Raw genomic sequence first — 17,739 nt, 5'->3', positions numbered from 1 at the left:
AAGACGCTGTACTTAATTTCATTACAGCATAGCAAGACTGATGTATTTATAAATTATTTACAGCAAAATAGTTGTATCTTATTTGCTTCCAGTTTCTTACTAGTATTACACCGGTTCACCATCTAAATTATTTTCTTTTGTTCTCTTGTAAACTACTTTTTGATTTAATTTCACAGAATTTTACTTATTTTTAGTTCTTTCTGCTAAGGCAAACATTAAAGATGTTGTGTAAAAACTTATAGAAAAGTTTTAATAACATAATTTTGCTGATTTAACATTATTAAGCTGATTAAAGACTCTACAGGGTTGCCAAAAATCTTAAAGTTCGGGCAAAAATTACCTTAAAAACCTGTAATTTGAGAATCTTTGAAAAAAAACTTACAGTTTGAATAAAGTCATCAAAAAAAAAATAAAAAACCAAAAATTCTTAATTATTTTTACATGTCAAGTAATAAACATCAAGATAAAATACAAGAAATCTGGGTAGCTGTCAAATTTGCACGAGCTTAAAAAATTGCCTTATGGGAAAAAATTACACAAGTGCAAAAAATTTCACAAAGCTAATTTTGCTTAAATACACTTTTCGGGAGTGAATAAAATTGAATAAAGATATTTTTGAATAAAGGGTAATTTTTGCACATAGTCTTATTTACACGAGCAGACAGTTTAACACGGAGAAATTTTTGCAGGGGTTTATGTTTTTAATTTTATTTCATAACTCTAATTTTTATTTTTTAAATATATACATTTTTTAATATTACTGTTAAACCTAACCCTTACCCTCGGTAGATATATATTTTTTTTAATTTTCATGTAAATAAATACATATAAGTTTGTTTTTTTAATTTTTGTATTATTTTTTTTTTCTACTATGACTTTTACCCCTAACCCTCGGTCGTTTGTTTTTTTTATTTAATTTTTGTTTTGTATATTTTTTTATTATGATTTTAGTTATTAATTTTTCTATTTTTACTATCACTGATACTCCAACCCTTACTTTTGGTTATTAACTTTTTTTATTAAATTATATCATTTTTTTCCCTTACTGTTATTTATTTTATTTCTCTGTATTTAATTACTATTGTGTTAAAATGTAACTCCTAAAAAAAAAACCTTGGTGCAAAATCGTCTTCATGCAATTTTGTGCCCTTGTGCAAATTTCGCTTCATGGATTTTTGTGCACTGGTGTAATTTAGTCTCCTCGTGCAAATTAGTAACCTCGTTCAGTTTTGTCTTCGTGCAATTCAGACCCGTTCTCAAAATAAAAATCTATCTCAAATACAAGAAAAAGTTGTATATATAATAATTTTTATATTTACAATTAGGGGACTTAACGGTGTTTTTTAAAGTTTTTACATTGTTTATGACTTTTTTTTTCAAGTTTTAGTTGAATTTCATACCATAAAACTTGAATTTTAAAGTAAAACCTTCAAGACATTTAAATTTTTACAACAAAAAAAATACCTAGAACCCTAAATTTAGGACTGTGTGGATTTACTTAAAAAAAATTAATTTTTTTCTTAACAGAAATGTCTGGTTTGAAAAAACCGTTAAAACATGTTTTACAACAAAGTAGCTATAATGTTACTAATGTAAAACGATTTAAGACAAAACAAAGACATATTTATAAAAAAAAAACAATCTGTTCAAATTTTAATAAATTATAGTAAAAAGATTTAAGTTATAATACCTAAAATACTTGTAAAAAGTTTGGACTATTCAAATTTGAAATTTAAAAAAGTTTAGGCTTAATTGTACTTTTTTAAACTCGTATGCTTACATAAGTAATTTTTAATTTTAAAATTCAGGGTTGTCCCACACTTAGGCTACTTAGGGTATTAAAACAAGTTTTGAACCTTTATAACTACTAAGACTGATATTACTTGTTTATTATTGATTTGAAATCTCAGGCATGTTTTATATATATTTTTGGTATTTAACTATAAGTTAAGGCAGAGCTTTTAAATATTTTTTTTTCAAAAAACCTTCTTCAAAAAATTTAATAAAGTTATGAACTTCTCCAACAATATTTCTCAAAAAACTACCATTATAAACAACAAAAACTTTTTTTTTCTTTTCATTATCAATCATTGACGTTATTGCACGCTTAATTTTTATAATGGCCCAATGTAATTCCTGGTAAAGACAATAAAGGGTTTTGAAAGAAAACCTTTAATTTATAAACTAAATATTCAAGAAAACTTATTTCCTAAACAATAGTTAGTTCTTAACTTAATTCTTCTATTTTTCTTGGTTTGAATATGAAAGATAAAAATTTTACCACACCCTTTAACTATTGAATTTTGGTATAAAATAATTTTCCTAATTTAAAACCAATTTTACATATTAAGTTTTCCCCCTTTATATCTCTTTATTTATATTTAATAGAGATTGTTTTGTTGTTAAAATCTCTAAGAGTAAAGCTTAATCATCATGTGGTAGCATAAGACGGTTGTATACTCGCTACAATATTAAATAAAAATTCTCAACTCAAAAAAACAGCAATTTTCCGTTGTATTACGAGCTAGGTATTTTGTTTTATTATTTAGTTATCACTTTTATCTAGATTGATAATTTAGTGTGCACAGCTTTTGCGAATGTAAAAAACTACTGCTCTTTGCATGTGAATGACATAAAATCTGGTTGATAAAGTAGTTGAACCTTATTTAAAAACTTATAAACCCTGTTGTTTACAAACAATTCTTTATATATATATATATATAGATATATATAATTTATTCAAATGGCGATTTTAAAAATTCTGGAACATATGTTTCACAAAGCTTTAATTTTTCATAAAGCTTTGATCATCAGCCAGTTAAATTCAAAATACAAAGCACTGTACTAAACAAAGATACAAAAGTTATGCAAAAAAACAAAAAACAGTATGACGTAATATTGTGCATTACAAATATTCAGTACAAAAATCGATCTACCTTCTAACTAATTAAACAACTAAAATTAACGAAAACAACAGTTAATTGACTATAAAATGCTTCAAAATTTGTTGTGTTTTAAAAGAAGCTTTTTCATATGTCGACAAGACGATATAAATTCGCTTCGCTTATTTAAACAACCTTTCTTTTTTAACGCATACATAACGGCTGTTGATTCTTTTAAGCACAGCCTACAAACAGGGTTGTTACCATCTGCTATTGGCTGTGCTCTTTTTATCACCTCCCAAGTTAATTTAAAATCAATGTTTTTGCGCTTAAGGCCGCAAACATACTTCGAAAGCTCAGTTTCATTTTCGTATACACCACCTTTAAAGGATTTTTTATGGTTGGCATACCGAAATCTGAATTGAGTGGAGCATAGGCCGATGTAGAACTTCTTTTCAAGGTCAGAGTTAACTGTTGCCTTGTAAATAATGTTCTCTGACCGGCAATTGCCCCCCTTCAAATTGTATTTACAGCCACCGGCGCAATTACACTGATTTTTTATTGAATTACTTTTGTTTAAAATCCTTTGATTATGTGACTTGATTAATCTCTCCAAATTCGCCATACATGAATAACTTATTCGCATATTATGTTTGTTAAATATCTTTGATAATGGGTTATTTTTGTTGAAATGTTTTTTTACTAGATTTATAAATTCTCTGCCGATGTTTGTTTTAACTGAAGTAAATCAGTACTTTATGAACAAGGAAACCTGTGGCAAAAGAAGAGAGCAAATAACACCAGCTCTCTTTTTGATGTAGCGCAGGGATCGTTCATGGGTGCAGAGTTATGTGAATTAGTAGGTCTTTTTTTGTTAGATGGGTTGAAGAATATCTTTGGTTTAGAAAGAGTTGGGTTGTACAGGGACGATGGTCTAGCTGTACTGCCCAATTCTTCTGGCTTTATAGTTGAAAGGCTAAAAAAACAAACGCACGCCTTCTTCAAGTCCATGGGGTTAAGAGTCACTATTGAATCACCAATGTTGACGACTGACTACCTGGATGTGAAGCTCAACTTGCATGATCTCTCCTATATGCCTTATAAAAAGAAAAACGCAAAAATTATGTATATAAATAAATATTCTAGCCACCCAAAAAATATTATAAACCAAATACCAAAAATAATTAATAAACGTTTAAATAAAAGATCAAGCAACGAAGAAAACTTTTTAAAGACAAAACAAGAATACGAACTAATAATGAAAAAATGCGGTTACAATGATAAACTTAATTTTGAAACAACGGAGCAAAAAAACAAAACGACCAATAAAAGTAAAAGAAAGCGAAATATAATTTGGTATAATCCCCCATTCTGTACTTCAGTTAAAACAAACATCGGCAGAGAATTTATAAATCTAGTAAAAAAACATTTCAACAAAAATAACCCATTATCAAAGATATTTAACAAACATAATATGCGAATAAGTTATTCATGTATGGCGAATTTGGAGAGATTAATCAAGTCACATAATCAAAGGATTTTAAACAAAAGTAATTCAATAAAAAATCAGTGTAATTGCGCCGGTGGCTGTAAATACAATTTGAAGGGGGGCAATTGCCGGTCAGAGAACATTATTTACAAGGCAACAGTTAACTCTGACCTTGAAAAGAAGTTCTACATCGGCCTATGCTCCACTCAATTCAGATTTCGGTATGCCAACCATAAAAAATCCTTTAAAGGTGGTGTATACGAAAATGAAACTGAGCTTTCGAAGTATGTTTGCGGCCTTAAGCGCAAAAACATTGATTTTAAATTAACTTGGGAGGTGATAAAAAGAGCACAGCCAATAGCAGATGGTAACAACCCTGTTTGTAGGCTGTGCTTAAAAGAATCAACAGCCGTTATGTATGCGTTAAAAAAGGAAGGTTGTTTAAATAAGCGAAGCGAATTTATATCGTCTTGTCGACATATGAAAAAGCTTCTTTTAAAACACAACAAATTTTGAAGCATTTTATAGTCAATTAACTGTTGTTTTCGTTAATTTTAGTTGTTTAATTAGTTAGAAGGTAGATCGATTTTTGTACTGAATATTTGTAATGCACAGTATTACGTCATACTGTTTTTTGTTTTTTTGCATAACTTTTGTATCTTTGTTTAGTACAGTGCTTTGTATTTTGAATTTAACTGGCTGATGATCAAAGCTTTATGAAAAATTAAAGCTTTGTGAAACATATGTTCAAGAATTTTTAAAATCGCCATTTGAATAAATTATTTAAAAGCCCTTCAAGTGGGCTCAGTTGAAAGTGTTTACGTTTAAACATTAACCTTATTTTATAAATTATATATATATATATAATAAGGCTGTTATTTGAACTTAAACACCCTTTACTGAGCCACACTTTAAGAGCTTTTAAATAATTTGTTAGAAAAATAAAATTTCAAAAAACTTGTACACGTGTTTCATAAGACTAGACGCCTTAATCTTCAGTCAGCTAAATTTAAAATAAAAGCTCTTTGCTAAACATAGAAGCAAAAGTTAAACAAAAAACAGAAGTAGTATTTTTTAAGTTTTAGTTGTTTGAAAGTTAGATGGTAGATCGATTTTTGTGCTAAATTTTTCTAATGAACAGTATTACGTCATACTGGTTTTTGTTTTTGTTGAAATTTTGCTTCTATGTTTAGCAAAGTGCTTTTATTTTGAATTTAGCTGGCTGAAGATTAAGGCGTCTAGTTTCATGAAAAATTTGTACAAGTTTTTTTTTTTGAAATTTAATTTTTCTAATAAATTATATATATATACTTATAAAATAAGGTTAATATTCAAACTTGAACACCTTCTACTAATTTGAAGATTAGAGACATTCTTTTTTGTCTTTATGTTTCACATATGAAACATATGTTTAAACATATGAAACATATGTTTCAGCATTTTTAAAATCGTTATTTCATTCAATTATATAATTTTATATGTAGATATATAAAGGTTTATTTTAAAATGTAAAACTTAAAGAACTCGAGTTTCGTTCTCATGCACTCATCAACTTTAAAAAAAGTTTGAAAAAGCCTTTAAGGTGGGCTTCGAGTGATAGACTTGATTTATCAAGTTAATTAACTTAACTCGTTTATATATATACTTTATTTTATCTGTGTTTAAATGATTATTTTTATTTTTTAATAATCTTTTAGCTCAAAATTTAATTTGGAAGTTTTAGTGAGTTAAAAGACAATAAAATTCAAATTGATGAAATGAATAGAAATCTAGAAAAAGTTTCTCAAAATTCAATTGGTAGCATAAGATCAGCTCCTCATTCATTTTCAAAGACATGCAAGGAAAATTTTTATAAACGTTGTAAAACAAAACGCTTTTCAAGACCAGGTATTAGTTTTATTATATGTTAGAAATATTGTACTGTTTTATTATTGGTATTCAAACTTTTATACTGTTTAATTAAATGTTTCTATATTCATAGATTCCTTTTTTTTTTTTCAATTATTAGAATTTTGTAAATTTTATTGTTATCTACTATATATAACAAATATTATAAACATGTTATGCAACAAAATAATGTTAAAAATTTAGAAGCACAAATTATTTTATTAGTTATTTAAAACGTAATAGACCTAGCTTTCCAATTAAAAAAACTGTTACAATGATTAGATTAGTTCAGTATGTTACGAAAAAGTATACAAATGTTTGTCATTCAAAAACATTAGATACTCAGTTTTTATTATTTATTAGGAGGCTTATTTTTTTGACTCAGACTTCTTTAAAAACTGTTTGTTGTTATCAACAAGCTTTTGTGTTTTATTGAATTTAAAAAAAATTGGCTTTTAATATAATTAGGTACAGTTTAGCGCGTTTTATTATTTACTGAAATAAAGTGTTTCATATAAAGTGCATAAGGCTATCTATAAATGAACATACGTTTTAATTAGAGTAAGTTTACGAAGCGTGTTTATAACACCGGATTATTTTATGGAAAAACAACAAATGAAAAGTTCTTAAGATAATAAAGTTTATAAGTATTTAATATACTAATGATAAAAACAAAATTAATATAATATATAAATTACAAGAGGAAAAATATAAAACTTGTTACTTCTAATTTTTTTTATCAAAAGTTTAAATATAATATTAATTCTTAAAAGCAGTATAATAAATGTTGCAAATTCAACTATTTATAGGTTATACCCTTAAAACTGATGAGGTAGTTTCTGCTGTAAAGAATAGAGTATACTTTCCGAATAAAATTTTGGAAAACAGAGTGATTAGAAAAGTTGAAGGTCTTATGAATGTAAAAAACTTAATGGCAACTTATGTTTTGAGTAAAATGTTCAACCTGCCAGTTATTACAAAACAATCTTTAAAATTTATTGAACTTTTTTTTACTACTTTAGTCGATACTCAAAACTTTCTAGAATTAGATTGTGCTTCAGCTGTAGAAATACTTGCAAGTTCTGAGTTGCACATCACCTCAGAACTTGAAGTTTACAATTCAGGAAACGCTTGGTTGCGCTACAAAGAACATGATCGCAAGGAGCATGCTAAACAGTTTCTGTTAACAGTTCGATTAAACTTGTTAACAGATCATGCTTTGAAATATATTTTAGAAGAGTCTTCATCATTTACTGAAAACGAAGATTGCGTTTCATTGATAAGTGAAGCTTTGGAAAACGTAGAAAGATCTAATGAGCACCAAGTTAGCCTATCTAATAATCATAGATATTGCCATCATCGAAATTTTAGCTTTTTTATTTGCGGACATCTTGAAGTTGATAAAAAAGAAAACTGCATCCTTAAAACTGTGGACGTAGTTGATTCATCCACTCTGAAACCGTTGAAAAAACTAGCTGGCATAAAACAACGCAGAACAAACTTCAATGCAGTTTGCCTCAAAGACGAGGTTTATGTGATCGGTGGCGAAAGCAAAAAAGGAGACGAACGAATCCTTATGAGATCTGTAGATAGATATTCGTTTCAAACTGGGAAATGGGATAAAGTAACCGACGTCGTTGATGAACGCTACAGGTACTGCGCTTCCGCTTTCATGCACAAAATATTTTTGCTCGGAGGCAAAATTCGCGGCCAACCATGCGCCGACTCTTGTTTGGAGTATGATACGAAAAAGCGCGCATGGAAAACATGCGCCGGCATGAATGAACGGAGATTCTGGACCGCGTCGGCAGTGTTCGAAGAAAGAATAATTATTTGCGGCGGGTATGGGGTAGGATACAATTCTCTGACTACTGTAGAGTCGTATGACGTCATTGCTGACAAATGGTCGCCAATGCCAAGCATGGTTAAAACTAAATTTCATCACAAAATGGTTGTTGTAAAAAGCAAACTGCACGTCATTGATCGGGGTTTTAGCAAAAGCGAGGTTTATGACAGCGTCAGCAAGAAGTTCGTTTCTCTCAAATCTCCATTTTACATTGGATGTGTTAACGAAGCATTTGCGATCGGATGCAAAATATTTGTTTTTCAAAAATTTAAAAATGAAGTCAATTGTTTCGATGTTGATAAAAATGAATGGTCCGTTGATTATTTCCGTTATGGTGATGTAGACTGTTCGTGCTTGAAAATCCCTTGGTTTTAGTGAGTTTGTGAACAATTTCTATGTTTATAAAAGAACGTATTTGAAACAGCAAGTTTTTAAACTATTTTGAACAATATTTCCTTTTGTTTTTCGATACAAATTTTCACATGAACATCTAAACAAACAAAGTATGTGTATTGTTTTTGTTTCTCATGATTTCTTGAAGAAATATTTTACCGATGATGAAAGTTTAACAGTGTGCTCTCTTAATAAATAAAAAAAAATTTAAGAAATAATAAAATAAAATGATTTATGAGTGTATCTGTGGATGAGCATTTGTTTGTAAATAACTTTTATGTTTTTAAACAAAAGAATTTAAAATAGAACACTAATATCTTTTAGTTTAAGGTTTTTCATATGTTTTTCTTAAATTTTAAAGTTATATTTAAAAAAAAATGTTATAACTAGGACTTAAAATAAAATTAAAACTTCTTTGGCACATATAGTTTTACTTGAATTTTTCTCATTTTTTTCTTTTTGATCTTTTTGATTTACTTAGATATTTTAACGACTTAATCGTTTTTAATCTCTTTTTTATTTTAAGTTTTAATTTAAATTTAACATGTTACTTTCATTTGCTTAAAAAAATTTTCTTAAAATGTAAAGGTTTGTAATATTTTGAAATTTAAAAAAATATTTTAAAAGGTTAAATTTTAATTTTAATAAACTTATATTTTTTGATAATTATTTTCATTGTTTTAAGTTTAGTTTTTAGTGCAGATTAAAATAAAATTAGCTAACTTTTTGTGCCGTATTTAATGTAATTAATGAATAAGTTTTTTTTTTGTAAATTTTAAAAAGTTTTTTAGCTTTAATTTGAATTATGAATGGACAAAGCCAGTTAGGAAACAAAAGTCATGAGGTAAGTTGTTTATCAGAGTAATCAAAAATGAAAAAACTATTTAACAATATATGAAATGTGTTAAATCAATTATAAATAGTTTAATTTGTATTAAGTTAAAGCTGTTTTGATAACGTGCATTTATTTTAGAAATAATTCTTGCATTTCATCTATTTCCATGAAGTTTTTGTTTCACTTCTTGTTGATTTTTTTATTTTATTTAGAGTTTAAATTTTGGTTAAGAACTTTTTTAACTGATTATAATTTAAAACCTATTGTTTTGTACTACTCATAGACCTAAGAGGTCTTTTTAATGTACTCTGGTCCTTGTTTTCGTAAATTTTCGTTTACTACTTTGTTTTGTTTTTCATTTTGTTTAAAGATACTACTTAGCTTTTACTTGTCTACAAACTTGCATTATAAACTGCTTTATAATAACTCTAATGAAAAAAATATTAAATAACTTCTTGGTAATCGAAAGTATTTTTATTACATTTCTAGTTGTTCAATGAAGTAAGGGCTGCGATGAACTCAAATGGAGGGTTATTTCACAATGACGCAATAGTTGAAACGCTGTTTGCTGCTAGAGTGAGTTAAACGTTACAGAAGTATGGGTGCAAGACTAATTTAAATTGTTAATAAAAAATTGAAACGGCTAAAAATAAAAAAGTAATGTATGTTTGTCTAAATAAAAAAAAAATAAATGTGAATAGTTTTAATATCTACAGGCCATTTTTTTTTTTCCTTTTTGCAAAAAAAAATAAATATTTATTGAGATATGGCTTTATTAAAGTAAAAAAATAAAGTCATTTTTAGTAATTTTAAAATATCTTGACGAATATTTTAGATTTTTAAAAGAGATGAAAGTGGCTTGTATATATTAATTGATCTACACACGCGTTTTTTTATTTTTCTTCAGACTTATAATTTGTTTTGAGATATAGTCTTTTAAATATTTTTTTTAAGAATTGAATTGTGCGAAAATGAGTTGTCCGAATTTGAATTGTAATGTAACGCTTAATTATTATTAATAAAAGTTTAAGTGCATTAAAATTCCTACAACTCAATCACATTAATAGAAAATTAAAGAGTTAATTAATTTTATTACTACAAAGGCAGAGTCGTTTCACCGAACAATTATCCTCAGGCCTGCAAAGTAAAAAATAAGAAGGTATATAACTTAATAGTTAGTGCACACAATTAATCTATTTTTTTTAATCAATACGTTACTTTAACTTTATTGTTAAAGTGAACAAAAAAGGATGAAATTAAAAAAGATAAAAATTATAAATAGGAATCTTTATAACGTTGCTTTTGTGTAAATAAAACTAACATAAATGTTGTCTCCTAAGTAATTTTTTGAGATTTTTTGTGTAAAAGTAATACTCTTTACATATACCTATTAACAGATTAACAAAAAATTGTTATTTAATTCAAAAAAGATTAAACCTTGATTTTTTTAAATGAGATTAGCTTAGATACTTTTGTGTTTCTTCTGTGTTAATTTGCTGACTTTGACAAAGTTTTTATTTTTGAGTAAAGTTAAAAGATTAGGAATTTTTAAGCTTTATAATACATTATTTTAAATTCAATTTTAAATATTAAACTTAAAAACAGATCTAAATATATTAACAGGGATCAACCATAGAAGTAAAGACTGTCGATGGAAAAGTTTTTAACGGAGTCTTTAATGCAATTAATGAAAAAGTATGTTTTATATAAGCTATATGATTGTAAAATGAGCCCTGGTTTTATTATATTAATTTTTTATTTAAAACAAAGATCATTGTGTAAAAAGTAATTAACAGATTACTAACAAATATATACCATAAATGTAATTAACTACATAACTTTAAATATGATAAGTATTTTTTTGTACCAAGTTCAAAATTTTAGTATTAGTGATAACTAGTTACAACTTTATGTTTAAAATAATTTAAGTTTCTGTTTTACATGATTAAATGCAAATCAGAAAAAAAAACGTTGATACAAATTTTAGTTAAGATAAAAAAACGATTAAGGTCATGGTCATCGAGATTGATATCTTTAAATTCAACAAAAAACATATAATTTTTTTATTGTTATGACAGGGTCGTTTGACTCAACTTTAAACAGAACTTAGTGATTTTTAAAAACGACAAAACAGGGTTGTTTGAAAGTAAATAAATGTGGCATTGTGAACCCTGACGAATCTAACAGAGTAACAATTGATGGCTACAACTTAGTCATGGAACCTGAACTACAAACAATGTCTTTTGATTTTCTGAAAGTAGCGAGTTTTACTATACAAAACTTTGAAGACAGCTCTACAAGTAAGAACTTTAATTATTTAATAAAGAATGTAGGCCTACACGTTTATTTCTTGCTTTCGTTAGATACATGCAATAAAGCTTATTTTAGTTATTTTAAGTGTGAAATTAATGAAAAGGAACTTACAGTAAATTCTTAGCTTATTTATTACTTTGATTTTGTATAATAGTTCTACTTTTAATCTTTAACTGCCTTTATAGTCCTAGTTTCAGTCCTTGACAAGACGTTAAAGGGTATCCAAGTGGTGTGCGACACGATAGCTGAAAAGTTCTTCGTGTACCAAGGACCTAACATATTGAGCGCTTTTAGATTTGTCGTTTAATAAAGAATTCACAGTTTTTAAAAAGTTTTTAAATGGATCACAGTGAATGATGAAGATCCAGCTGAAGAGGTTTGTGAATGGCTTGTGAACAATGAGGAGGCTTGTGAACAACTCCAATCTCAGATTGATGATGATGCAGTTGCTAGTGCAGTCAATGGAGTGGCTATTGATCAATTTCAACCACTGGAAAGTGAGAATTGTAGCAATGCTGTTGATGTATCTCAACTATTAGACGTTAGTACTATTTTCTACATATATTTACTACTTAGATATTATAGCCAAATTTACATTTAATAACACTTTTAAAATAATGAAGTCTTGATAAGTTTGTACTGACAAAGCTAAATATTATCCATTGAAAATTAGTATTATCAAACTAAACCTTAGCAACAAAATGTTTAATTTACTTATAGAAGTTGATTATTTGCTCATACTATTTCTATAAGTTATATTTTGACGTTAAGTATAATATCAGTAAACTATATTCGTACTCTTTGTATCTTTTCAGATTAAAGATCAAATGTTTGAAATATACACACACTTTTTTAGTGTAAAAAATTTTATAAAACTTATAGTATTGCAACTTATAGTGTTGCAACCTTATCTAAGAAATGAGTTAATCCAACATTATATTCATAAAAGACGCTCAATGTAATAAACTAAGCACTTTTAAACCTATTTTCGTCAGTTGATACATAGCAATAAATGAGATATAAATTTTTATTATATAGTAACAGTAGTAACAATGACAAACGAATCTTGATTACATAATTTTAATACACAAGTCTAATCAATTAACTAATTATGATTAGAGATAATCAAACACAAACATATAAACAGCAAAAAAATAATCAGTAAATAACAACCCTTAATAAAGTTCCCTTTGCCTACAAAGGATAGGTCTTTTACTAGGATAGCCTCGGTTTTAACTAGGTCAAAATTTACAAAAAAAGGATTTTATTATTTTAAACTTATTCAAGGAAAAGTTTCCTGCACAATTTTGATTATTTAATAATTTTCTAACAACTACAGGTCTTTATACCGCATTCATAATTTTAACGGATTTTTTTCTCAAATGGCAAGATAAGTACCTGAAGTCATCTGAGAAAGAAAAAGTTATTGCTAAACATTTAATGTTGTGGGTAAAATTTAAATTTGGATAGATTTTAGATAAAAAAAATGATTGTAACAATTTTAAAGTAGTTAAAACTGAGGCTAAAAGTGTTTTAAAAGACCTAACCATTGTGGGGAAAGGAAATTTGAGGATATTTTTGCTTTGTTTAATTAATTTAAGTACGCTTTTATTTTATTTTTTTGATTATTATGTTTCTTTTTAGTTGGCTCTATGCAAAATTGCGTTTCGTTTAGTTTTGTGTAGTTAAGTTTATAAGTAGTTAATTTTGTTTATTCTGATTACTAAAAATACTGTAGAAGATAAAAAGTATTTTCTATTTATTGCTATGTTGTCACTGACGAGAATAGCGCGAAAAATATTTTGTTTATTGCGTTGTCTCTTTTGTATATACTGTTTAAAGTTCATTTCAACATTAAGATTTTACATTCTTAAAAATTAATTTTTCAAATTACTTACAATCGTTAGGTTATCATTATCAATAATATATCTTAGAAAGTTAAAAAGATTGAATAAAATACTGCCATATTACAGCCCAAAAAAATATACTTAAAATACTTAAGTAAATAAAACAAGTTGCAAACCATGAATATAAACAAAATCTAAAGATTTTCTGGCTGTAAAAGGTTATGTCTTGATAAAAACGAAAATATATGTGGGCATACATTATCTGTTTGACTTGATATTTACAACACGACATATCAGAATCTTTTTTGATAAGTATATGCAATATTTTACAACAAGTTTGGCATACATGTCTAGTATTATTGTTTATTTTTAATAGTTTGATTTAAAGCAGATTTCTTTCATGGCATAAAAATTTTAAAAAAGTTAAAAGAAGTGGCTTTTAGAAAGAAAACAATTTTTAGTTAAAACCTGGTATATGTTTTTAGTAATATTTTAACTTTAATGTGTGGAAAATTTTTTTTTATACCCTATCTAAAATAAATGTTTGACGTAGTAGTCTCAGTAAAATACTAACTAAGATTTCGTTTTGTACTTTTAAACTTTTTATTGTTAAGTCATACAAAAACATCAAAGATATAAAACAAGGCCCCAAGATATAATCATTTTTATTAAATATATAGATTTGTACGATGAAAAGTTTTAGTTTTTGTTTTGTCTTGTTTTGGTGGTTTTATTATTTTTTTCGTTACGTTTGGTGCCGTTTAAAAAAATTTATTAAAAAAAAAATGGTGTTCCAAAATATTTTCTTAAACTAACTATAGTTGAAACTAAAGTAACAAAAATATCAATACTAAATGTCTATAGAAAAGTTTGCAATACTTTATACTTAATGCACTTTATATACGAAAAATTGATAGTTTCAAAGTTATATTTTAAATGCTTAATTTTCAATGCTTTATAAAGTACTTGACACTCAAAAAATAATTTTAACTGTTTGTTATAATTAAAAATTTGGTTAATTTTAGTTTAATATAGCTGTGTCATCAAAAAGTATTTTTATACATTAGAAGAAAATATGTTGGAATTTTAGTAAAAAAATTGTGTTTCTAAATGTTATAGCTTATTTGAAATTTAAGGAAACTTGTCTAAAGTTTAATGTAATGTTTAACTTTTAAACTAACATTTTATGAAGTGCGTATACATAAGTTTATTTATTTGTACTTTTTACATAAAAAACATGTGAGGTAGAAAAAAAAATGAATATTGAAGAGTTGACACCGGAACAAGCACTTATTTGAAAGTCAATAAACTTTTAGTTATAAATCTTAAATCTACTTAAAACTAAAACTTTAATTAACTATGTTAATGTGCTCATTATTTAGTTTTGCTTATTTTATAACATATTTAGGGTCCCCACTTCTTTAGTTTTTTCAAGAATTACCTACATTTACTAACAACTTTGCAACTATCTGAAAAATTTCTTTAATTCGATAGATAAAACGAAATTTTTTTTTAAATCTTTAGATATTCTATATGATTAAGTTTCCTTAGAATTTTTTTAATCAACCTTAAATTTTGTTTTTTAAGTTTGTTGATACATTAGAGTTATAGCATAAAACAGTATAGTTTTAAAATTCTACCAAATTTAAAAAGATAATTTACCGATTAATCTTGTTAATTTTTCTTAAAAATTTAACTTTTGCCAATTGTTTGTTATTAATATGATAGTTTAGGTATTTAAGTTTTATTGGTAGTAATTTCTAGTCAATGCTGTTTTATTAACATCTCTATTTTAAGTTTAGGCCTACAAATTTTCGTTTCATACAACTCAAGTTAGTTTTTGCTCATTAGAAAAAAGGTCTTTATGAAATTAAGAAATTTTTTCATTATAGCAACTTCCAAGATCATTAAGCATGTAAAAATAGATCCTTTTCACTATTTCTTAAACTAAAAACTACATCAAATGACATTTTTAATATTTTAGGAACGTGAGAAAAGTAAACATGAAATGTATTGCAAGCTGAAAATGAAACGGTCTGCTGCGCTTATTTTACATCATCGGGACGACACAAGTTTTCGTGACCACGAAGACATAAAAACCGACTGTGAAGAATACTTAGATCATGTGAGTTTTAAAAATATTTTATACCCAAAATTAACTAACATTTATCTGTTAATACAAATTAGAAAAAAAAACAACTTTTTTAGCAAAATGATTAATTAATTACAAATTAATTACATGAAGTTTTAGCGCACGGTGCAACTTTGCATAGTTTTGTCGTCTAAATCATAGACCACTTTATAATAATAAACTAGCAAGAAAATAAAACACATTTGTTTCTCTTTTTTTTTTTATAAATTACACACCTGCAGACATTTGCCCATCCTAAACCAAAAGATTAAACCTAAAGTTTCTAAAACGTTCTATCTATTTTATTGATAAACAAATTTAATTCTAAGGCACAGTGAGCATATACTTGAGCTTTGAAAACTTTTTTATTTATTTAAAAGATTTATTTATATATTACTTACCTAAAAATTCTATAATCAATAAAAACAATGGGCTGAGCAAACTTTAAAACAAAGTAGGTCTGTTGTGATAAAAAAATAAAAAAAACTACTTGCTTCCTGACGAAACAACTTTAAAATAAATTTTATGCATTAAAAACTTATTAGGGTGACTTTTGGAGAAAAGAATGTGGTGCCAGTTTCAGTCGTTGGATGGAACGCGCTGAAAATTTACTTGAAAACCCAGATCAACTGGATATTGATGCGTTGAACAAAGAAGTTAGTTCATAGACTGAAGCTTAACTTAACAAGTTCCAGTTGTTTAACTACCTAGCGTAAGATAATTTCGACTTCATTTTAACTTTCAGGCTGCTCTATGGACTGATAAGTTTTTAGTAAGCTTGAGTCTTCCCAACAGAGGTGAAGAAGATTATGATGTCAACACTAAAAAAGTAAGTTTTAAAAATTGTTTTTATTTATTTTACAAAAGAGTTTGTCTGTATGCTGCTGTTCTTTCATATATATATTTTCGTAACTAACTAAACTATATCTAAACTTTAACAAAAATATAATAACTTACTTTTGATTAGCGTAGAATCACTAATATTAAAAGTAATATTTAATGAATTATTCATATGATTTGTTAAAAATTATTCTATTTTGTATTAAGTTCAAGATGCAAATTTAATACCTTTTAGTATGATATAATTTATATTTACCAGCTCCGACTTTGGTCGCTCAGATTTAAATTGTTTCAAAACTCTTTGACAAAACACGAAGCAGAAGTTCCAGAAGAACATGTCATACGTTTGTAGTTATATTTAATAATTTGTGTAAATTTTACTACTTTACGGCTATTAAGAAGAGAAGAAACTAAACGTCTATTTTGAAACTTTTAATATTGAGTATGAACTAAATTACTATTAAACTACAAAACCATTGTTGTTATCTTTTACTCTTGGTTGTAACTATTTAACAAAAATTCTTAAAACTAATTTAGGTAGTTACTGTGATGATGAAACTGATAAATTGATGATGAAACGGTCAATTGAACTCCTAGAAAAAAATTCTGATCAAACGTTGGATCACAAAGAGTTAAACGAACATGTGAGCCTGAATTTATTTGTTTAGCAAAACAGTTTTTTTTACTAGATTGCTTTAAAAATAAAATTTAAAAAAAATGTATACTTGTGACAAAGCTTTAGATAATATTAGCGCAATCATAACTTATAGGCTTCATATTGGAAGACTCAATGTTATGAAATGATAGATGATTGGATGCAAACAGCTAGATATAAACTAAACGATCTAAACTATCCATATATCGAAGAAATAAACAGAGAAGTTAGTTTAAGGATATTTTTTGGAAAAAAAAATTACTCTTTATTTACTGGTAATGTAAGTATCTAGAAAACAACTTTAAAACTACATTTCATTATAAACTGAATTAAGTTTTTATTACACAGTCTTTTTGTTCGAAGACATTGAAGTTTTTCATTTGAAGCATTTTGTTGAAAATTTAGAGCTAATTTTGAAAGAAGTTTAAGTACCTTATACATTTTGTATCAAAATAACTATTTTAGCACATATAACAATAAAACTTAGCAAAATAAAGTTTTAATGAACTTGATTGTTTTAAAACCACAATAAACATTTTTACTGTTTAATAGAACTAGATTCAACGCATTTTAGTTGCATTTCAATTTTCAGGCTTGCTTTTTGCTTGATAAGTTTTGGAT

The 17,739-nt window shown here is 26.5% G+C and overlaps 1 protein-coding gene across 1 annotated transcript; it reads left to right on the top strand.

Annotated features, from left to right (window-relative positions):
* The first annotated feature begins 7,213 nt into the window (after positions 1-7,213).
* On the top strand, positions 7,214-8,479 carry LOC145834396 (ectoderm-neural cortex protein 1-like). Its single transcript, XM_082941817.1, has one exon. The coding sequence runs from the start codon at positions 7,214-7,216 to the stop codon at positions 8,477-8,479; it is 1,266 nt and encodes a 421-aa protein (XP_082797943.1).
* The last annotated feature ends 9,260 nt before the right edge of the window (positions 8,480-17,739 follow it).

This window comes from Thalia democratica, chromosome 1 (assembly GCF_965202585.1).
Source record: "Thalia democratica chromosome 1, ktThaDemo2.hap1.1, whole genome shotgun sequence".
NCBI lineage: Eukaryota > Metazoa > Chordata > Thaliacea > Salpida > Salpidae > Thalia > Thalia democratica.
Note: the sequence above shows the minus strand (reverse complement) of the source record. Positions and strands in the feature narration are given on the sequence as shown.

Coding starts and splice junctions, on each gene's coding strand:
- LOC145834396 (XM_082941817.1), top strand. CDS start 7,214: ATGTTCAACCTGCCAGTTATTACAAAACAATCTTTAAAATTTATTGAA.